At 34.7% G+C, this 25,058-nt stretch overlaps 1 protein-coding gene across 8 annotated transcripts in view; it reads left to right on the top strand.

The window, feature by feature from the left end:
* Pde9 (phosphodiesterase 9) overlaps positions 1–25,058 on the top strand; it is a 265,907-nt gene extending 240,849 nt beyond the window's left edge. For all 8 annotated transcript variants that reach the window (XM_076367845.1, XM_076367850.1, XM_076367847.1 and 5 more), the window contains 4 exons: positions 9,386–9,623; positions 11,103–11,489; positions 12,875–13,126; positions 13,660–25,058. In XM_076367845.1, the coding sequence (XP_076223960.1) occupies positions 9,386–9,623; positions 11,103–11,489; positions 12,875–13,126; positions 13,660–15,453 (2,671 nt within the window). In that variant the 3' untranslated portion in view covers positions 15,454–25,058. The remainder of the gene's footprint in view (positions 1–9,385; positions 9,624–11,102; positions 11,490–12,874; positions 13,127–13,659) is intronic.

The raw sequence follows: 25,058 nt of genomic DNA, 5'->3' as shown, positions 1-25,058 counted from the left end.
TCAAGAATGATACTCTAGAAATCGTTAACAGGTCAGTAGCACGAAATGTTATAGGCAGTCGTATAGTTTTTACAAATAAGTATAATGCGGTTGGAAACATCTGCAAAATAAAGGCAAGAATTGTGGCAAAGGGGTATATTCAGCAATATGGTGTGGATTATCACCAAACATTCGCCCCCATAGCCAGACTGGAGTCAATCCGACTTTGCTTGCATTGTCGGCACACTCTGGGATGAAGGTCGGACAATTCAACATAGTCACAGCGTATTTAAATGGATCGCTAGATGAAGAGGTATCTATGGAAGTACCAGATATGTTTCAGGAAATGTTAAAGTTACTGAGCAAACAGAAGAATACTTCTAACATTGTGAAGAAGCGATCAAATCAGATGCTGCGCCAGCTTAAGATAGGTGAAAGTGCCTGTAAATTAAAAAAGGCGATATATGGGTTACGATAGGCAGGCAGGAAGTGGCACGAAACACTCTCTCAATAATTGAAAGAGATTGGTCTCCAAGCAACAAAAGGAGAACCATGTATGTATCATGCTAAACGTAATAACAATATAATTTTGTTAATAGTTTATGTGGACGACCTGCTCGTCGCATCCACCAACAATGAATGGGTAGACGAGGTTAAGTCTAAATTGGCCAATAATTTTGAATTGAAGGATTTGGATTTGGCAAAATACTGTCTAGTGTAGAAATCGTCCAAGGAAATGATTTCGTTATTGTGAGTCAACAGGGATATATAAATGACTTTCTTAATTGATATGGGATGAGTAATTGTAATCCAATTATGACTTCGGCGGAGTTAAAAGCAATTTATCCAGAATATGATGCGGGAAAAGTATCTAATAATTTCCGTACGAACAAAATAGAGGACAATCGAATGTATCGTGAGCTAATAGGCTCGTTAATTTATTTGGCTGTAGGTACCAGTCCAGATATATCTAATACAGTATCTAGACTCAGGTTGTCAATGATCCGCAACCACGAAATATGAAGGCTGTAAAGCAGATTTTAAGTTCTCTAGCAGGTACGAGGATCCTCGGAATTAAATACACCAGGTCTGAAGAGAAGTTGTTGGGATATACGTTTCTTCTTGCAAACGGAGCAATCGTATGGAAGTCACAGAAGCAAAGAACTGTGGCACTGTCATCAACCGAGGCGGAATATGTTAGCCCATCTGAGGCAGTAAAAGAAGTAGTACGTTTAAGGAGTCTCCTTGATGAATTAGGATTTAGGAAACTCGCTGAGACTACGTTAAATATTGATAACAATAGAGCAAAATGTTCAGCTAATGATCCTGTATACACTCTCGAACGAAGCACATAGATATTCGGTACCACTTTGTTCGAGATGCAATTGGAAAGGGATTAGTTACCCTTAAATATGTTCCGTTGAGCCAAATGACTACGGATATTTTGACCAAGCCATTACAACGAGTGGCACACTGGAGATGTGTCAATGAGCTTGGGTGTTGCTCTAAAGAGAATTACCTCAAAATAGAGCGTGCTTCTTGAGGGAGCATGTTGAGGCGTTCATATAAACCGCGGCAATAAGCACGCGATGAACAAACGAACATCATCTGAGACGCTTCGCTCCCGCGTATTCTTCCATTTTTTTTGTTATACTTCGCTCGCATCCATGGCGTTCCCTCGCGTTAGTCTATAAGCTGTGTATTGTCGCATGGTCGACCTAACGTCCATCGAGGTTCATCTCCTCATCAATCTTATCATAATAGATTTTGGGTAAATATGAAAAATCAAGAAAAGAATACAATTTTGCACGATTGTTAGATAAATTTATCCTTACACATGATAGCATGTGTTTCAAAAACTTATTGTAAAAGAAATGAGGCATTTAGAAGCCAATGCGGTTAAGCCGAGAAAACGAAGATTGAGAAAATTAATGTTTTTTTAACACATTAGTTTTTAAAATTTTTGGTTTATTAATTTGATCAGAGAATTATATAAAGTTTTTTTTGAAAGGCTAAACTCTGCAACAATAAAATATTATATATTCCATTAAAATTTACAAAAATCAGAAAATATCAAAAATTGATGTAACTGCATTGGCTTCTGAGCAACACAAATGTAGATAATGAAGTGTAAATAATGAGTGCAGCTGAATGAATGTGTGACTTAGTAGAAGTAGAAAACTAAGCCAGAGTAGGGTACTAGGCCAAGCAGTGACTCCCGCTGTCAAATAGTTGCCCTTTGCCCCAATTTTGTTCATGTTGCTAAAAATATAACTATTTGTATGGTAGAAATCTCATAACCAAATGGTTAAGTCACATATAACATAAGCAATCGCTCGGAAACAGTTTATCAGCTACAAAATTATAATTCAAGGAAAAGAGGAACGTAGAAGATAAAATAGAATATCCATTTATAATTGTTTTTTCCACTATTATACAATTATATTGAACTGATTGTAAGTACAAAATTGTTTGCTAAACAGGATAAACTGTTTACGTTATAAGTGATTAAATATTTTTAAATGAAAGTAGGTATACATATATAGGAATATCTTTATCAATTTAGTCTATACAATAAATCCTTCAAAACTGTTTCATACATTATAAAACATTCCACAAGTTATTCGAATAAAATGCATTTGAAAGGAATATTTCTATTCTCAACATATTTTCCTTGCATTGCACTTACAAACTTGTTTTGGCTGAGTCGATATAACATAATCATTCCAGAAAAGAAGTTTCGAAAGAGAATGTAGATTCAGAGTATGTTGATACCATTTTGAAAAATAAATCCTCCTAAAAGAATAATCCTTTCTTTTTAGAAGCAGAAAACTTCGTACAAAGTTAGAAATAGACGTTTACTTCATATTTAATAAGGATTTTCATCAATAAAATAATTTTCATTATCAAAATGATTTAAATCACTTATCTGTTCATAACACTGCAATACCTATAATAAATCAATACACATTTCACAGTAAATATTATTTCATCATTGCTCGAGCATTAAAAACAGATATATCTACTGCATCATTAAAAATTAAAAACGCCTTCTCCGAATAATATATATTTGAATACGTGTACCACCTACGATTTCATTAAAGCGCCATGGAATTTCATAAACCGTAATACCAATAGAATGGAATTTTATTGTATGCGCACATTTTTTTTTTGCAGTATTTTTCTCTTACAATTGTGCAGAATTTATTTTCATCCACTGCACAGAACGGCATTTTCAATCCGTTGGAAAAATAATTCGAACCCCCGAAAACTTTAAGCTTCTTGTTCTCTGCGCCGTCGTGGTCAAAGACGTCAGGATCACGTATCGTTCTACATTTCAAAGCAGCGCTGCACATGCGCACATGTCATCGCAATTTAACGCGAGCCAGAAGCGGTTCAACCCGAGAAAAGCGAAATTTCGATCTGTTCTTATTTCAAACGCGTTCGGTATATTCCGCGAATATTGGAACGCCGACGCAACACGGACGTTTCAATGGTTCTCTGAAATATTTCTCGCGAAACTAAATTTTTAAAGATAAATTTCTTCTAAAATGTTTCGTTTACGTAATACCCCTTTGACCGCCGCTGCGGCGACAGTCTGTGAAGGAGATCCGTAAAGGACTGCACAAACAGGGGAATTTTCTGGAAAATTCCAATTTCTTTGAGATTTTTCAGGCTTATAGAGGACCCAGATAAACATCGGCTATTTGAAAAATGAAATTCTTCAAAATTGCTTGTTCAAATAAAAATTTTTCCTCTGTGATTTCTTTTTGAACAACATTTTTCTAGGAATTTATAGAACTTCGAAAATCATTCAGTTTTCAATAATTCAATAAAACAATTTGTATCACAGTTTTGAAGCTATATAGAAAACGGACAACGCAGTTAATTTTGTAGATCGTTTCATGGTAATAATATTGTTTTATATTGTTTGTAAGTTGCATTGTTAATATAAAATTACTAGGACAAGGAAATTATGGAACACTGTTGGAAGCCTAAAATTGAAAATGTAAAATATTTAAGTGATATTTTCCAGGTAACAAAAATTAGACATAATAAGTAAATATTTTTGTTATTTAGTTTCATTAACACATTAAGAAAAACTAAATTCGTGTATAATTCCGCTCGTACACTATGAATATAATAAAATTTATTTATATATAATATATAATAAATATATATATATATATATATATATATATATATATATATATTTATATATAATAAATTTATTTATTAAGGTATAATTTATCGGTTACGTTTGGTTCCTTTAAAACATAGTGTCCTATGACAGCGTACGTACCTGTAATCTTCATGCATTTCGTCATTGAATATTTCATGTCGAGATATAGGTTGGAAATCATTTTGTGGGTGATTAAATTCATAGCGGGTGGGATTTTCGCAAATTGAATTTCAGAGCGGGTCGTGCAATTCAGTCGAACGGGAGATTCAATTTTGACGTGGGAGAATTCCCGTTCGAAGTGTAATTCGGTCTAGAATTCGTTAAACGATGCAACCTGTTTTAATCTATACACGTTCCCCATTTTCAGTTTTCTACAATCTGAAATAAAATTCAGTTTGCTCTAAAAAGATCTTTATTGCATTAAACATACTACAATATAATTGTGTCCACTTCTATTCTATTTTTGTTAGAAAACAAAGGTAATTCCTTTTTATAATATCAGCGATACTATAATAACAATGTCGCAAATACTGTTACAGTCATTTCCGTAAACAGCAGCAGAATCTGCTCCTTATTTTTCTCATTTATTTTTGCGGCGATTCGTGATGTATACCACGCAGAAAATGTAAAAGCTTAAAAACAACCGTTGAAAATCTTTCCGCGCGAGAGTTCACCGGTATTAGAACGAAGCCACGAATATTGTTTGTAAACGCTTCTTTTCCGCGGAAAAAAACGCGTACGAAAACAAACGTGAATTGATTTTCGTGTTGAAACCGGCCAAATAAACTGGAGCAAACGTGATCTGCATACTAACGCAAGGAGGTACGAGTACATTGATCCGGACATAATGCAAATGTTGCGAGTCGGCGTGACATTCGTGGAAAGTATAGCGAGAAATACGATGACTGGAGGATTTTTTCGAGTATGATTAATGCGCGTGTTATTTCACGGGCGTAGAATTACATTAGCGAAGATAAAAAATAAACAAGGATAGAGTAATTCCGAGCGAGATGGTTCAGTGATTGAGTTGATCAATCTCATTAAAATTATCAACTATTTTCAATTTTTTTCAGTGGTATATTGAATCTTGTACAGAGATCTATTTAACTATTCCTATTGTATACGTACATGTATTTGTATAAGTATATTTTATTTTTTATTAGGTATCAATAATATGAAGTTATAGATCTTTTTTAAAAAGTATATCATCTTTCCCTGACTTACACTATACAAGTGACGAACGTCTTTAAATATTTCCTCCGTAATCAGCTCCATAACTTATTGGGAATTACGTTCTTTCATTTTAAAATTCTTTAAATAGTCAAGTTTCAAAAGTAACAACAACGTTAGCGCATTGAATTCTATTAACACGCATCGCTTATTTTTGTTAACAATTAAAAATTTCTGGAAATTGCATTTAAAAATGACTTCAAGAGGAAAGCGGTTCATAATTTTTGTGGAAAAATTTAAAAAATGGAGAGACACGGGAAATTTCAATATTTATTTTCAGAATATGGTTTAAACTCAGAAGGATTATTTTTTAATGTTTTGAACAAAAAACATTGTTGAAAACACTGTTCTGATTATCATATTGTTAATTGAATATAATTAAAATAAATACATAGAGATATACTTACGTTCTTTCGAAATTTGTTGGACAAAATAAATTAATTAAAAATGTAGATCTTCAACTTAAACAATAATTGAATTAATAATTTTAATTAAATTGTGTTCAATAAAATTAATTTATAACTACTTCTTATAAAAGAAAATTACTGATTCTGTTATGGTATTAAGTTTAATAATAAGATTCAAGTAATTTATATTTTTAAAAATACATAGGAAAGGAAGTATTAGAAATAGCAACAATAAGAAGTAATTTTCGATAGTCCTAAATAAATATTAGCTAATAATTCCAATTTATTGAAAACCGCATTAAATTTGTCACTGTTCCATACGATTTAAATAAGAAAACAAGAATTGTTTCGCGACCAGTATTTTCCAACACAGACAACAGCCATTGTTCATGTGAAAAAGGGTGCTGGAGAAGCATGACTACAATTCAACAGCACTGGTGCGTTTTCAATCCACAACTTTTCATCGTAACTAGTCTTATACTAAACTACCCCTTTCGAAAGGAACAATACCGACATTTATTTTAAAATATATACTTGCCTTTATAATACGATGAAATAAAAATAATATGTATATACAAATAGTGATGATCGAAATCTATATTTTGCTAATCAAAAATTATTTTTAAAATAATTTGATATTAAGATTCGATTACTATATAACAATAAGAACAGTAAAGTAACCACCATCTTATTTCTTGCTTACACATTGTATTACTTCTATTGTTTTTCAGTTTTACTTCTAACAAACATTCACAAATCTCCTGTGGGTTTTTTTAATAGACATAACAACTTACAATGTTCTTTTTCTGTGTAAGTAATAACCTTAGTACAATTTACCTACCCAATTTATCAACAAAATTCTTTATGAAAAAAAGTTCTCTTGATTATCACGTACGAAAGTTAATTTAAAATTGTAAAATACATGATGATCGTGTAAACAACCAAAACTAGTATATCTATTCTATCTCCACCTGAACTTATTAGAAAGTGCCATAGATTCTTAATATCGAACTTTAAGGATAAACCTGTTTTTCTGTTACAATACAAGAATTGTATCAAAAAGTTCAATATCTGAAGAAGGACGTTCTGAAAAAAGATGAGGAAAGTGGAAAATTTTTATAAAAATTCGTTTTGCAAGGTCGTGTAAGAAATATTATAGATACTTTAATCAATCGCAATGGTAATCTCTATTTTACTTTGTTTTGTGAAAATAACTCTATTAAACACATAGAAACATAATATTTAAGCACTATAAATATCGAAAGATTGACTGAGAATAAGAAAGACTTCCTGAAAATCGAATATTTTTCATCTACAAGCTTATCGCTGCGCCTTGTTCGATTTCACTGAAAAATAATCGAATACAGTAGCTGCCTTTCCTGTGTAAACCGCGAAACGCCATTAAGCTACCGTTCTCTCCGTAATAACCTGCCATTTCAGACAATTGTGGCAAGCATCACAAAACAAACATTATCACGTGACGCGATTTGATGCGGCGGCTGAATACGGATTGGCAATTAGCGGTCTTCATTACAACGTACATCTGCTTAGTCTCTTTGATCTCTCTTAATCTTGATGGTAAAATCATGTTAACCCTTTACCTCATTATATTAGGCCAGATTTTTTACAAAGCTTTTACGTCGAATATAATAAATATGAATATTATTCACTTTGTATCATTTGGAGAAAAATGATAATTTTTCTTTGAACATGTGCGAAAGATACACAACACCACTAACTACCAAACATTAATATATTGGAATGTAAAAGATTCAACCAAGAGTTGTAGATTTAAAATATTTGTCTTTCAAATACACTCAATCATACACAGCCTGTCCAAGGTCTAGTGCGACCAGTACTGAAAAAATGTAAGAGTACAATTATAGGGTCCTTTTATAATTTTTTATTCAAAGTATACTCCTGAATCAATACAACGCTGGAAACGGTTTAAAAGTTTCTGAGCACAGTCATTATATTCCTTTTTCGGAATTTGCCTTCAAAAACGGAGTTTAAGCACTTTGTATGTCCTGAATAGTGTCGTAACGGTTTCCTTTCACCGTAAACTTTAGTTTTAGGAATTGCCTACAGTCGCTCGGAGGTAAATCAGGCGAATATGGGGGATGTTCGAGCACTGTGATACCTTTTCTGGCCAAAAAATCGCGTAAAATCTCGGATTTGTGCGTTCGTTCATTATCGTGCAGAAGTGACTAAGTCCCTTGCTTTCGGTATTGAGGCCGAACTCGACGAATCCTGTTCCATAAGCGATTTAAAACATGGGCATAATATTCTGCGTTCACCATTTGACCTTCAGGTATGAATCCCTTGCGGAAAATTTCTTGCGAATCGAAAAAAATGGTGAACAATATCTTGATACGGCTCTTCTGAATGCGCACTTTTTAACCATCTAAAAACTTTGGCACGATTTATGCAATCACTACTGTACACGCCTTTCATCATTCCGTACGTTTCGCTTGCTGTTTTGCATAACTTAAAGCGAAATTTAATGTTGGCCCTTCGCTCCATATAGTTTTTTCAACGTGCGCTACGAAGCCTTGTCAAATGTAACCTCAATAACAAATAACATAGAGGTGCTATCAGATTGAAGTTGTACGTGGACTTTGTTGACATGTTAAATTTCACAATGCATTTATTCATTACGAGATGGTGTTAGAGAAAAAAAAATGTAAAGGCTCTATTGCACCAGGGTCTGGACAGACTGTGTATATGTACATATGTATATTATTTGTCATAACAGCCAAGTGAATCGATATGTTCCTAATATAATTTCGATCTGTCGAAGGATTGTGTTCCATGCTGAATTAGTTTAATAAGCAAATAACCTAATATTTCACAAAACTGTGGAAACACTTTGATCAAATAATGTATTAAATTAATTCGTTTCATTAAAGACGGTCACGGTGGCGTGTTTTTAGTTTCAAAGGGATTTTAACTATAGGGAGTATTTATATTATTTTATTAAGTAAATTATCACTGTATTATCTAACAATAAGATTACAAAAGGTACTGGTATGAAAAATATGTATATTTAAAATAGCACAAAAGAATAATGGAGTAAAAGATTCTTTTTATTAATGATCTAATCTCTACTATATTTATATAATTTTATTTTTATATATTGGCAAATGAGAAACATATATTGATAAATAAAAATATAAATATATAAAATAGACGTTAAATTTTCCTATACAAACCGATAAATAAATAGGTATGGAATTAACTCTTTAATTTAAGAGGCAATTTCTCAGAGTAAAGAATTATTACTAGAACTATCGAACCCATCAAAATAACAGGTTTTAATTCTCTGATTTTACAATTATTAATACTTTCAAAGTATTTAATATCCAAAATGATTTCGAAAATAAACACAGTTTCACTGAAATACTATAACAAACGTCTGAAGAAATCGATAAAAATATATTGTTACAATCTTTATAAAGATGACGTATTGCTTACATATAAAAGGCTTGGTACTTCTAATGTTAATATACTTTCCTTTCCTTAATTATTTTAATATTAAATGTTAATCGATCACCATCCTACATTAACCTCGTTAATCGTGTTTTAGCGACGTGTCAGTATCATCGAACGTTCGTGAGTGTCTCCGTTCGCCGGCGTTTGACGCGCGACAGTGGGAAGACGAAGAGCTTCTGTTGATGCTGCAGACGATGTTCGTCGAGCTCGACCTACCTCAAAAGTTTAACATTCCTTTACCAATTCTGAGGAACTTCCTCTACGAAGTTTACAACAACTATAACGAAGTGCCATTTCATAACTTCAGGCACTGTTTCTGTGTGGCGCAAATGGCAAGTATACATTACGTACGCTTATGTCGTCCATATCCTCGAGCATGTAAAATGATTTTCGAAGTGCTGGTCTAATATTCCTGTCCAATCCAGATACGTTGAGTTTTAATGAAAGGATATCTTATGCGATTCCTAGAGAAATTATGAGTGACATTTGACATTGTAATTTGTGAAAACCGTTTGCGTTTGAAATGTTATTTAAACGTGAAATAACGGTATATCCCTTTTTCAGTGATAAGAAAATTTCAGTAGATCACTGCGACGGGAGAAAAGTTTTCTTCATCTATGGAATGACACATTTTTAGATAATTGAACGCTTGTTTTATGTGGGAAGCTTTTAATGAATAAAAGAACACAAGTGATACTGTTAAATTGAAAATGATGTTTTGAATCAATAAATGATTGAATTGTGCATGTCAAGGCTGTTATAATCTATAAACTATTTTTAATCATACCGAATATAACTTTAGTACAAACAGTGGTATTTATACTAACTTTAGGTATTACGTAGTCATACTAAATTTTCGGAAATATCATTATGCATACTGCTCAAAATGATATTCCTTGACGACTCGAAATGTTGAATAGCATAGATTGAAAAGACGTTTTTTATTTTCAAAATTTCTCTATATACTTTACGCAAAGTATTTCACGAAAATTATATATTTATTTCTATTAATACAACGTAAAAAAACTCGCAAGCTATTTAAATGAATACATTAAGTGAGATGGTGACGAATAAATGATATAATGATTGTATACGAATAACAACTTATTTGAAGCATTTTACAGTTTAATTAATAAACTAGGATCACGGGTTTTTAATTGGTATGTCGTATTATCCTATCATTATTTATAGAGTTCACATAACAATTGCAGATTTTCTTTTTGTTAAAAACTAAGTTATTAGAAGGATATACTAAATGTTAAACATCAAGACCGTTATTAAATGATTATAGAAACCAAGAGATATTAGAAATTTGTACGCTTTATGTTATTGTTCCTTTGCGAAGCAGTCTACCTTGAAAATGGAGAGTACCTAAATTTTAGCGCTCTCCGTGCACATCTGTGCGTTTCTCGCGAGAATTACCAGTGTGTAATTACATGCAGCACCACTCATAAGTATTTAAGCAATAGAGATTAAATTACACTTTAGGCAGCTTTCGATTGATAAGTATAGATATTTCAGGTCATTCGTAGTATACCTAAATACTATTTCTTCAATTATTAAAATTACAAATATTATCAAGTTCAAGTGCAAAAATTGCACAAAATGTGCATAACACGAAAAAATATATAAAATATCCAAAGTGTAGTGTTCTTATCCCTTTTTATAATATTTGTTAGGTAAATATGGCATATAATGGTAAATATTCTATGGTAATTCTATTTTTCCAACAACAATTTAAAAAATTTGAATTTGAACAGATTCACATTTTAATCAGGGGCATGTACCAATTAATTTTTATGACTTTATAGATGTATGCGATATCCTGGGCAGTAGATCTGCCATCACGGATCGGCGACCTTGAGGTTTTCATACTCATTGTCTCCTGCATCTGCCACGACCTAGACCATCCGGGGTACAACAATATTTATCAAATAAACGCGCGTACCGAGTTGGCCCTACGGTACAACGATATTTCACCTCTGGAAAACCATCATTGCTCGGTGGCGTTTCGCGTCCTGGAGGCGCCTGAATGCAATATATTGGCATCCTTGGATAACGCCACATATCGAATAGTGCGCGAGGGGATCATCAGATGCATCCTCGCAACGGATATGGCCAGGCATAACGAGATCCTCGGGCAATTCACCGACACCATTCCCGAATTCGATTACTCCAACAAAGCCCATATCAATTTAGTAAGTTACCTTCTGGAAAAATATATTACTCCTCGGATATATTTTGAAATAGTTACAAAAATATTAAGAAAATTGGGATGCATTTGAAAATATCTAATTTTCATGTTTTATTTCAACTATGTTTTAACTGAACCCTTAAACTGCAACTATCTGTTTAATGTAAATGATATAAAATTTAATGTAAAAATTAGACTTTAAATCGTTTTTAATTTGCTTTATTAGTTAATTTTGCGTTGTACTTTTAATTTCTTCAGTGCATATTGTCATTTAAAGAATTTTAGCATATTTGTAGGAAAAAAGAATTTATTATGATTTCTTTTTTTAATATTTTTTCTAATAATGTTTCTATCTGACACGATGACATTTTTGAATTTTAATTTATTGTGTTCGAGGTGGATATCATAACTTTATCCTGGAATATCATAAAAGCATTAAACTTGGCACAATTTTATTTATAATAAAAATACTTAAAAGCCTTATCTCAATTAAGCAACATTGTTTATTCAAATTTCTCATTTCGGGGTCTTTCTTCACGGAAATGGACAGTTTTATAAACAGAGTATAAAAATAGTTGAAAAATTTTTAGTCTAAATAAGTCATTTTGACAATATTTTAACTTGTTAAAATCTAATTTGCCAATTGTAACGTGAAAGCGTAAACGAAGGAGCGGATAACATAGATTTCTACAACATATATCAATCTTATACAAATCGATGTTACCGTCTACACACTACAATATCACCATCGGTTCTTACAAAAATCGAGAACATTAGATTCGCTGTCTTTCGCCTTACTAAATTGATAGGTCTGTTTATACTAGAAATGGATTTGCGAAGATTAGCAAAGGCCTGTATGCAAGGTGAGAATAAAAAGAACATATTCAGACTTAAAGTTTCTGAAATATTTGCCGTGCTGTACTTATAAAATTGTTGATTTTCGTGAAGAAGACCATAATTTTCAGCCTTAACGACCCAACATACCTCTGTGATAACAAATTTGAATAAAAAAAAAATTGCTGCTCGGGTATTAATATAGTACAGTCAATGTCTATTTTCACTTATATGTGTTATTTCCTATTTTATACGTGTCGCTCAGAAGTGAATGCGGTTACGTCTGGATAACAAAAATTGAGAAAATTAATGTTATGGCTTCTGACATTATTATACAACATATTCAGAAACTCTAAAAAGAAGGGGTATTTTCACTTGGAAAAAACGAAGAAACGAAATCTTTTAATAACAGAAAATAATATTATTTATTCCATTAAAATTTACGAAAGTCAAAAAATATACAAAAATGAACTTAATCGTGTTGGTTTCCAAGCGACTTATATGTCAATCGGCAATTACGAAGCATAGCTGTTCAATTATAATTTGTTGTTCCAGTTATCGATGATCCTCATTAAAGTAGCGGACATTAGTAACGAAGCCCGGCCGATGGAAGTCGCGGAGCCTTGGCTAGACAGGCTGCTCCAAGAATTCTTTAAGCAGAGCGACGCGGAGAAACTCGAGGGACTTCCGGTGACACCGTTCATGGATCGTGACAAAGTAACTAAACCTTCGTCACAGGTTAGCTTTATCGGCCTGGTACTACTTCCTCTGTTTGAGGCCCTTGGGGAGTTGCTTCCAGCGTTGCAGGTGTGTTTATTAACATTTTGATTACTAAAAAGAATGAAATGGGTTTCTTTAACACTGGTACACTTTTTCTGCGAAGAAAATTGCATTGAACTGATGTAAACATTTAACTTGCATTACACGTAATTAAATATTAAAATTAAACTACTTAAAAACTTAATCTCACGCAAGCACTTTTCGCTTTTCTCTTTTAAATATTAGTAAACTGCGGATTTTTATATGAACACAGAACTTAGTAAATTGATTTACATAAATCGAAGTTAAGTGAAAGTTTAGTTCTTCTATTATAGCTTTTACCAGGACCAAAATGAATAAAAACTTACGTTAAAAGCCTCTCTGCTATAATCTTACAAAAGTTGAAAATTAAAAGATTTAAGAAATGTTAAAACAATTATAACTATTCCATAAGAGAATTCAGATAAAATTAGTCTTATTATATGCATTTTATGTGGCATTCTAATCATATTATTACTAACCCATTGCAAATCGACAACGTACGGAAATGAATTATAACCAGCAAAAAATAACTATTGCAGAGCTTAATAGTACAACCAGTAAGAGAAGCCCTAGAATACTATCGCAGACTGAACGAAGCGGCGAAAGATGAGCGTCACCACAGGAAGAGCGTAGCAGACCTGGGTGAATCAACACCAATGGCTACGTCACCAGGTGGCACCGGCTCATCGACCGTAGTTAAGTCGGTCTCGTCGCACAGCATGCGTTCGAAACGTTCCACCGGCACGACACACTCGAGGTCGCGATCCACTGATGAGGACATCACGGAGAACTTGACGGCGGAGGACGCCGAGAACATCGAGAGCTCAGACCCCGAGACAGCGACGGAGGTTGAAATCAGCGAGAAGACGTTAAAGTTCAAGATTTCGACGGAGGGCACCATAGCGGGCCCGCCAACAGGTAGGAAAAGCTACCCGGGTAGCCGGAAGGGGAGTCGGGAGAAATCTTCACTGGATTATCATAATCACGACCTGGTCAGGGCTGTCCGAGACCATGAAAGAAGACGAAGTAAAGGAGAGAATCTTGGTAGCAACCTGAGCTCGCCGGTCAGCGCGAGGTCGGCGGAGGAGACGAGAATCCTCGAGGAGCTGGAGAAGGACGACACCGTTCCGCTGGACGCGAAGATGGGCGAAGGGAGGCTGCTCGAAGGGAACGGTAATGTTGTAGCGCAGGTGCAACGGAACAACTTCAAGAAGACGGGTAGTTCGCCGGAGAACGATCAGGAGCTCGTCAGGTCTAGTCGCAGAGAAGTTCAAAGAGAATCGATGGTACTGCGATGTTGCTGCAACGACAAAGCGGGAACCAACAACCATAAGTCAATCCTCACTCGACTAAGGAACTTCACGGACCGGCTGAACATCAGCTTCGACTCGAAGGACTCCCTCTCGCCGAAGCCGACCAAGCACGTCCCTAAGGCGCTGAACAAAAGCAACTCCGTGAGCAACACGTCCGTGGCGACCACCTCTTCTAGACACAACAACTCGCTGTCGGTCTGTAAACGATGCAATCTCGCTAAACCCCCGGCCAAAGAACCCAAGGCAATAGCGACGGTGGTCGAGTTGCGTTCGGTGGATAAGAGAGCGATGACGCTGCCGAAGGTCCGTAAATCAGCCGACTGCAAGAACAAGAGCTGGAGGACGGTGTTCGCCAAAGAAAAGAGATCATCTACATCGTTGGAGATGTTACCTAGCGCGATGACAGAGGTTTCACTGGCGAAACACAGGCGGAACTTCTCGAACCCCGAAGGCAAGTCGCAGAGCCTGAAGGAGGTAAAGGAGCAGAAGGGCGTGGATATCGAGTTCGGTGAGATTAACGTGCGCGCGAAGAAGCAGAAGCCTGAACTCGTTGTCAAGACTGAACACGGTTCCGGAGAGGCGTTACAGAGTGATATAGGTAAGGTGGAGATAAGGAGAAGCTCGGCGAGCATGGAGGACATATCAAAGATGACGAAGCAGACTGAAAGCGTGATGCTCGGATCGTTGGAGCCAAAGAAAGCGGAGGAGCGTCCTCACGCAGGTAGCCTCGACTCGATGCTGTGTACGGAGTCAACCAAAACCAGGAAAAAGCCGATTTTCTCTTCCCCGGCCGCGACCAAAAAGTCGTCCCCTGGCCTCCTATCGCGATTCAAGTCCGGCATGAGTGTGGACAGCACGAGGAGCAACAGTAATAGCGACTCATTGCACGACCAAAGCTCGCAATCGACGAGCGGCTGGATATCCTCTCTGACGGCCAGTTTCCGGCCGAAGAGACAGGCGTCAGAGGCTCCGTTGTCCTCGCATCCCCCGCGGTCGCTCAGTCGAGAAGAGATCAAGTGATACGGCCTGGTGGTCGACGACGCATCCGAGAAACAGTTATCGGGCCTGCACAGGTGGCTGGCTGAGAATTTCTTTTGTTGCAGCGGTTGAACGTTTCGTTCGTCGGTCCTCGATAAGCTACTGCTTCTCGCGCGTTATCCGAAGGAAGTCGGCGACGGGAAGAGGCAGACGGAGCCAAAGAGAGATCGAGGAAGCGTCTCTGAGACGCCCGGACACCGAGGGGAGCAAACAGTGACATTGGAGGATTCGTGGTCTTCCGCCATTACTTCGCACGCGAATCGACTGTGTTTTTTCACGATCTACGTTAGTTCGAGAATTGTTATTTTAGCTCGGTTTCCCGCCACAGACGTCCCATTCGGAGGAATTCTGACAAAGATACGTTGAATTCTTCTCGGGTTCATGGGGCGACGCCGGGCCCGTTGAAAATTACGGACTGTGGCAATCCCCTGTCTAATAGAATCTGCATTCCAATAAGAAACACGTACTCGCGGCAGACTTCGTCACGGATTCTCCTGCGTTACCGGCCGAGTGTTATTTTTTTCTTTTATTACGTCAGACTGGAGAGGATTCGATCGCTTTGCGTCCACTTCTTGTCGAATGAACATCGTTCGGACGGGAACGCATGGAAAATTCACGCAAAGAGCTCGACTGCTTTGCCACGTCGAGGATGGCCTGTAAAGTAATAACAGAGAGAAAAAGAGCGAGAGGGTTGGGGGGGAAAGAAAGAAAAAGTGAGAAAGAGAGGGAAGGAAGAAAGAGGGAGAAAGAGAAAAAGAGAAAATGACAGAGCGAGAAAGCGTGTGCCATTGTGTTTGCGCGAAAGAATGTGTGCGTGCGTGCGTACGTGTGTGTGTGTGAGAGGGAGAGAGAGAGAGAGAGAGCGAAAGGGGTAGAAGATGGTAAAACAAATTAAAATGATGTAAACGAGGATCAAACGCAATTTCAAAAATGTCTTAGTACGTTCGTGTAGTAAGTTGATTAGCTGTTTCCAAATGTAGCCAGAGAAGTGTGTGAGTCTAATTAGCATTCGTGTCGAGGCCAAACTGTCGAACAGGTGGCAAATACCAAATATATGTATATTGCTCCTAACTATGGATCTCCGTTCTGAAAGCATAAATGGGTAAAAAACAAAAATATTGCGAACAATGAGATTCGGGCGTTGCAGACAAGCGATGGTGCAAAGGAGAAATGTGAAAGGTGGAAAGAGACATAAAGAATCAAAGGGCAAAATGCACTTGGTTTTAGGTATGTCGAGAGAGAAAGAGAGGGAGAGAAAGAGAGAGAGTGAGAGTGAGACAGAGAAAGAGAGAGAGGGAGAGAGAGAGAAATCATGCGCGATATATAAACTATTTTATTTATTGTCCAATTAAAAGAATAGCCTAATCATTAATGTTGTTCGTTATTATACATATATACATAAAAAAAGCTATATATGTATACATATACATATATGCAAAACGCAATGTATACAAAGACGTGAAAGAAATATGCAACTCTCATTAAGACGAAAGCGTACGTATATAAATATATAGATATATAAGGGAAGAAATAAAATCGTATATATAAAAGAAATCAAATCTATACGATACAGGAGAGTAAACGCGTAGATAGATAGGAAATGGAACGGATTTAGACGGACACATCGTGTCTAATTGCAATTGAACATCTAAAACATAATGAAAAGAACAAAAGTAATGGGTACCGTACGGAAGACATTTTTTTCGTACGCCATGAACACCGCGAGGAAAGAGACGAAATAACCGTGAATACCGACGGAGAACGTATGGAGAACGATTTCGTTGATCTGTCAGAAATTTAGATGGATGTTTAATAAATGGTGTTTACTCGTGACGATGTGTCTTCCTGTGATTGAAAGTCAATAGTAAGTCAAGTAACACATGTGGATAGAACGGCTCTAATAATAACGCTTACGAATTTTTTTTAAAGGGGTATTCTCACTCAGAAAGCCGGAAAGTAAACGATTTTTAGCACGCATTCTTATTGTTTTGCCTTTTAAAAATAATTTGAAAAATATTTTGAAAACATTTTCCACAGAATATTCTTGAACTGACATTCGTATAGAACATATGAAATTAAAGGTGAATTAAATTATTCTATAACAATTTTTAAAAAATCGCGAACATTATCAAAGCATCGTTTTACTATATTCTCCACGAATTCTTCTCAACTAATGACATTTAATTTTCTAACCTGAAACGGCAGTATTCGTTCCAAAAGTGAACTATTGGAACAACTGTTTTGCTAGCACATATTTATACGAAACATCAAAGCTTATCCACTTTCCCTCGAATTATGTAAAATCATAATTTTCACATAAAGTAAACATTAAGGCTACGACGTGTTTCGTGGATAATTTCAATAAATGAATATGTATATTTTTAAAAAATTAACATACTGAATATACTGAATTTTGGAAAGAAAAAACAAAAACAATTTACATCGCTGATTCGTTGCTGTCATGAGTCATAGCGTTTAAACGCTGCTCAAAGTCGAAGACTGGAGATAGGGAATGCCCCTTTAAATAACATCTGCAACATTTTCTGATAGAAAGTAGCCTCTCTTCGTTCTACCCGTTTTCCACGTGTCGCTAAATTTTTAATAGATCGACAAATCTCCTCCAAGTCCGGGACTCGCGACCGCGTCGAAACAAAAAAAAAGGAAAGAAAAAGAAAAAACGATGACCGAGAAAATACACACGTGCACAGCCTAACGCGAACTCCCTCGTGGAGAAGGAAACCCACGTGACTACTTCGTCCACAGCGCGCCATTACGCATGTGTTTCTCAGTCTTAAACGTAATTAGTTCTCTAACGGCGTCTCGCTTTCTTTTTTCATTTTTAGATGTTTATATTTTTATACTCCAACCAGTGTGTCTGTACAGCGATTAAAAACCGCATGTATTGTTGAACTCTAGTCTTACGTTATTGTCTTCAGCACCCAAAACTCGTTTTGGGTATTCTTCGGTTTCTACGGCGATCGTAGAGCGGAAAGAAGAAACCCGCACTCGCGCGGACTGAGCGACCCTCTGCGTTCTGCATGAACACTCGTTCGATATTTCCCTTCGAGTCTGCGGGAAGAGATTCGAGCGAATTGAAAGAATGCAAAATTATCGATTAAAATGTATGGTATTTAATATAGAGGAGTAGGCAAAAAGAATCAAAGGAATTTCGATAGCGTTAACGAAACATAATAATCGCTAAAGAAATCGATTGGTAATCAGAAATATGGGGGTCTTAGGATAATTTTCTTTCGTTTAATATTCCTCAAAATGTGATAACCACTGTTGTTTTCTGTAATTATAGGAATTGATTTTAGCTAACGTTACAATGAATTTAACGGCTACTCTCTACGTGGGGCGACGCCATGTTAAGAGATTCGTTCGTGTGTCGACGAAGGAGGTTGTTAGAGATAAATTATGATTGTTAATATTTGTGCTGAAAAATCATTGGACATTATGTTTGTCAAGGGAGGAATATACTGTTAAAATTGTGACATCAATGTTTCTTTGTAAATGTTGTTTGTTTTTTATTGTTTCTTGCAACTGGTCTACATTTGTAGACAGTTTTTAATGTTACTTTTCTGTTGTTGAAGAAAAGTAAAGCGTTTATAAGTCGAGGAATTTTATCTGCAACCAATGCAGTGTGAAGTTTTAAATAAACAGACTCTACGCTACCCTAGGTTCAAGTGTGTTCAGTAATGATTTTTTTCTAGCTGCTCAAGATTGATTATAAATTTATTATTAAATTTCTCTTGTCCAAGTAATAAAAATTAATGTTTTCAATTTGCTCAGGTGTTTGTTATGTTTTTATATGTACATATAAAATCCTTTGCTAAATTGGCAAATTCGCACCTACCTATTGCATTAATTGGTATTTGCAATTTTATTTTAAAGGACACAGTTTGTCGTTGAATTGATCATGTAATTTCGTGTCCAAAAGTAAAAGAAATTTAGAAAATATGATACTACTATTTTATTTAACAACAGTCTCTTCACTTCCATTATTCATTGTCAACATTTTATTCGAAAAAATTATTCAGTATTTTTATTTCCTTTTAGTACGTAGATAATTTCAGCAACAAACAAAACTTAATAATAATTTGAGATTATAAAATAAATAAATCACAATATTTGGCGATAGTTTTGATGAATAAATCTTTTTGCTATGATAATTCAAACATTAAAATTCTTTACAAAAAGGAACCTTTAATTGTTTATTTCAGATAGCAATCGTTACACTATATCCTCATAGTAATACGAACAATTAACTTGTTTCTATCAATAAAGTATCTTAGGGATCGATTATAAACAACTAATTAAAATTCTTTACGTCTTTCATAGTTTATATTAACTGTACACTATTAAAACCTTAATACTTTACAGCCTTTCAAAATTTCATATTTCTCCCATTTGAAAACAATCTGTATTAAACATATTTCTCCAAACCACAAGAATTCTTAACGAATACACATGAAAAATGTCTGAAACTCAATATACCGCGCACATTCAATCTCTTCCCGCGGCACTCAAGATTTGCGCGAATAATTTCCACCACAATCCTTCCTGAGTTGGATATGAAATCTCGCCGCGCCATCCGTAATAAGTAAATAAATTAAATAAAATAAATCTTTCCACCCGTGGAATATTCACGGCGCGTGAATCGCGTGGAAGATCAAAGAAAGGATCGACGAATGTAAGAGACTCAACCGTGTCTTCGAGCGAATGAACTACGTCGAGCCATAACAACGTTGTATACACGCTATAATATAAATTATTAAACTTCCAGCGGTACGAATGGAAAAAGTGTTCGATCGTGCGTCGACGCATGGAAAATATTCGAAAACGTTCCCTTTACTTCGAAAGAGAAAAAAGAAACATACTTGGTGAGCGAAACTTATTTAGATCATTCTCGTCGATCGGATCGAACGACAGCCAAAGATCAAATACTTTTTCCATTCTATCGCTCGCTGTCTGTGCCTGACCTTTGTCAATATTTATTTGTCTCTTCCTAGACAGTAAAAACCGATTATCCGTCAGATGTATTAGTGAGGCGAATTTTCCTAAAATCTTTCGGACCATCTGTGCCGACAATCGTACTTTCCAATCACCGACATTATACGTCCAAGCAAATGCGCTGATCGTCGTGGATCGGATCCCGATGGCTCGGTCCGAAGGAACCGCAACCGAAACGGATACGGAATTTGAAGGTCCAATCGTGTCGTAGCGGGTTACGGTATTACGGGTAGTTGTTTACCTTAAGGGACACTACGTCGATGACTTTGACCTTTGTGTATGTTGTTGGAAAAACGATTCTGAGTAACTTTCTAATAATTATTATATATTGAATCATCCTTTGCAACTCGGAAGTTTTACACTGGATATATTCGATATTTTCTAATGAGATATAAGAAATATAAGATATTTCTTGAAATTAACTTAATGAGAAATTATACATAAATTGAGAAACAAAGCTATTTTACTTCAATACTGATGCATTACACAAAGAATAATATTAAATATCAAAGCTTTGAAATTTTACTGCATTGAATCAAGTGCTGATCGATCAGGTTTTGAGATATTCTTCAAAAATGTTTCGAAATTTTGGTAGTCATTTACAAACAGGTACATGCTATCAGTTTTAATGACTTTGAAATACCTTGTCAATTCGCTTACAATAATAATAAAATAATATAGAATGGACATATAAACGCATGTGTAAGTTGCTAGCAGGAAAGTATGTCGGTAACAGTGAAAGCGAAATAATAATAATTAGGAAAAGTTACTTATAATTATGTCCTTAACGATATATGCGATTCCAAGGTCATCGATATAATGCCCTTCAAAGTAAATATTTACCGCGTCGTGTTTTTACTTGTCAATTCGTTGTTTATCTGCGCCGAGGTAGTCCTCGTGTCCCAATTATTCTCGTCAATTACATGAAACCGTGCTAGACTCCCCTCATTTTTCTACGGGCACTAAAGAACGTGATTGCGATGACCCAGAACGCCTAGGCAGCGTGTGGATTCTAGAGTTCCCCGCAAACCGTTCACCTTCGGCTCGAGTTCCAGTAATTGTTCTGAATTACAACTCCACTTTCAAATAGACTGCCTATTTTTTTTAGCAGTTCTTATTAGTCCCCTAACAAAATAATTGAAATGCCTTGTTCTTCAAACAAAATAAATAGTATGGGTGTCTAGATCTTATATTACATTTCATAAATTTTAGAAGACGGTGGAAAAACAAATCATTAGAATTGGGAACATGCAAATTGAAAAATGAAAATAATAATTCAATATTTATAAAGTGATTCATTACTTTCTAAAGATATATAATTCTAGCAAGACCTTTTCTTCTCTTCGCTAATAGGTAATACATTTTTGCACAGAATTGATAAATTATTAGATTTGTAGATTAGAATTTATAACGTAAGCTATTTTGACATATAGTCATCATTGTTCAGTTTTCTTTATGCCTAATTTCTGGCATCTAGTCTAATATATAAAAGACGTAACTTCGTAGAAACAGTCTTTATACCATATTCTATCCTTTCATCATGAAAATGAATTTTTGAAACATTTATAACAAAGGTTCATCTTTTAGACACTTATTTAATTATTATTTGATTAAAGGAAGGTTTAGGAAAAACGGTTATGAAAAACGACATTGAGAATCCTTTTACTGACTTTTGATGAATACAAAACGAAGTACGAAAATTTGAGTTTTCTCAGAACATTGTTCTGGCTTAGATCTGGTTTAGATTCTGTGACATCCTTATTTTGCATAGAGGCAAAACGAGCGATGGTAAACTACGAACGTTGTGAGAATTATTTTCACAACCTAATATTATTAGTATTAATGATTAATATTTAAATTAGTCGTGATTTGGAACAATTACCCGAGTTTCTTCCGCGTTATCCTCATGTTCCCGGTTTCATCGTCCATTCGACTCCATCTCACCTTATAGCAACACTAATTAGCGAGTAAGAAATTGATCGTTGAACGTTGAACAAGAAGTTTTACCGGATGCACGTGTGACGATGTGGAATACATACTACAGTCAACCACTTGTTCTCTTCTTTTTTTTAACCTTTATCGTCTGTGGCTTAAAGGGTCCAGTTTCTGGAGAAGCTTAGAAAAATTAACGTGTACACGGTGTTTTCGCAATTAACATATAACCGGAAACCGTATAGTTCCTTTTATAAAACTGCTACACTGAAAAAGTAGTTCCTTCAAATGTATTTTACATTTAATTAATTTCTTTAGATGTTATTTATATTACAAGCGTGAAAACTGGCTTCAAGTTGGATTAGGAAACACCTTTAGTAAAATATTTCAGATATTATTAGAATTGGAAAAATTGTATATGGCAAATTTGAATGTTTTATAACAATCATGATAAGATGATTTCAAGAAACTTCATTCGTTTAAGTATTTCATTAAGAAATTGTTCTGTTGTATTAATTTATCTAATGAAATTTTAATACATTTTCCAGCAGATTTTCGCATAAACATTATACAAACATGCAAAATGCAGATTTATTGAACTTTTGACATTTGCACCATAGAAAATGTTATTACAAGTTTTGTACTTACTTTTTTTTGTAATATTATTACGATTGCTGGAACACTGTATTTTTTGGTACGTGGGTGTATTTAGGAGCACGTGTCAATTTTTTATCAGTCTTATCTGAAACATATAATATTCTATTTGTATTGTAGAAAGGTATCTCAAGAATTCGAAAGTATTTTGAACTTACTAGCAAACAATGATTTTATGTATTCTGCGGTAAGCTTTTTATGGGACCAATTTTGAAGTTGGCTTTTAAATTTACAATTTCCTTGACACCGATAAAATATGTGAAAAATTCTTGGGGTTACAATTGTAATATATTGCAGACATGTTCATACAGGGAATCAATAATTTTGAAAATATATACCACCAAATATGTTTTTTTAAATTTACGGTTCTTTAACTTTTAACACTGAAATATAATTCGGTGACATTCTTCTTAGGATTTAAATCTTATTTCTTTTTTCTGATATAAATATCAAACTGAAATAAAATAAAAATGCATTATTAAGTGCTTTTTGAAAATCTCGTTCTAAACAACAGCTTAAATTTTTTTTAAAACTAATGTTTATGAATACTTTAACATGTAAAAGCAAAACGGGTTATCATTGAGGTATGGTGCAAGACGCAATTTTGTGAACTTTGCGACAAAAAAAATTATCAGAAGGTACGAAATTTTATTTGATATAAATTCAACGCTTTTGTATACTTTTCTGTTCACGAAATAATGAGAATTTTTAATTAATGCAATTCTGTATTTATAAAAGATGAAAGGCATTATACATTATTGATATCCATTTTTATTTCATTAGATTTACATAAAATTTAATCGTTTATTTATTACTGTGTTGTCAGCATAGTTTTTCATTTAAAAAATGTGCAGAAAAAGTAGCAATTAATGAGAACTTTGTTTTATATACTATAACGTAATATCTTTAATAAGTGAATCGTTGAACTTTCCATGAAAATTGTTTTTTTTAATTACACTTGTTAACATAATCACATTTTGTATGTAATTCGTTATGTCATTACTTAACTACGTATATATTGATAATAATTATCAAAATATTAGCACACAATTTTCATTATATAAATCTCACTTGCAATAAAAAAATAGAGACCCGTGTTCACATTTCCTCTCCAATATGTCTAGCCATAGTATAATAAAATGCATAAGTAATCTAGCATATTGATTCATTTAAAAAGGTGAATTACTTGTTTCCTTTTCCATTATTCATTTCTTTATAAAATAATACTTTCTATTTTCGTATACGGTTCCTAGAATCATGAACTTCCAAGAGAATACAAGATATCAACACGTGATTTCAAGATTTCTGAAACTTCTACAACATTACATTACATTCATTCCTAAACGTGTCGAATGAATCTCAGCATCAGTTTTTAATCAATTCATACGACCAAAAGAATTCTTTTCTTGGGTCATGTTTTAGCTAAATGGATCGACTGAAATATGTTTCAACCACTGAATGTGGTTCTACCCTTTCCTAAAAGAAGGAAAATAGTTCTAAGCTTCTCACACGCTGACCCCTTGGGTTCCTAATTCGCTATTTAAAATACAATCTCATGTGAATTGTTACGAAAATTTGGGAAAACGCTACCACGCTAAGCCGTAGTACCGTATTATCGCGTATGCCGCAAATTCACGATAAAGATTAAGAGAGCTGTAAGAAACTAGCGACCTACAGTTGTTGTAACAAAAGGAACAATTTGAGATGTACGAATTACGTGAAAAATGAACAACTAGTTTACGTATAATGTATATTTACTTGGCGAGAAGTATCATGGAACGATGAACGAAGAATGCTTGCTAAGCTCGCGGGCGAGTTACTACCATGATATTGTATAGTTATTATGTGCGTGAAAAAATGGTCCATAGATAGTCCAGAATGAATCTCGACTGTCTTTCTTGTGTAATCACTAGACTGCGGATCTTTGTGGACTTATTGTACAAGAAAATGTGCAAAATACAAAAAAATAAAAATTTTAATAAAATCCA

This window comes from Nomia melanderi, chromosome 5 (assembly GCF_051020985.1).
Source record: "Nomia melanderi isolate GNS246 chromosome 5, iyNomMela1, whole genome shotgun sequence".
In the NCBI taxonomy this organism is placed as follows: Eukaryota; Metazoa; Arthropoda; class Insecta; order Hymenoptera; family Halictidae; genus Nomia; species Nomia melanderi.
This window is presented reverse-complemented; position numbering and strand designations above follow the sequence as displayed.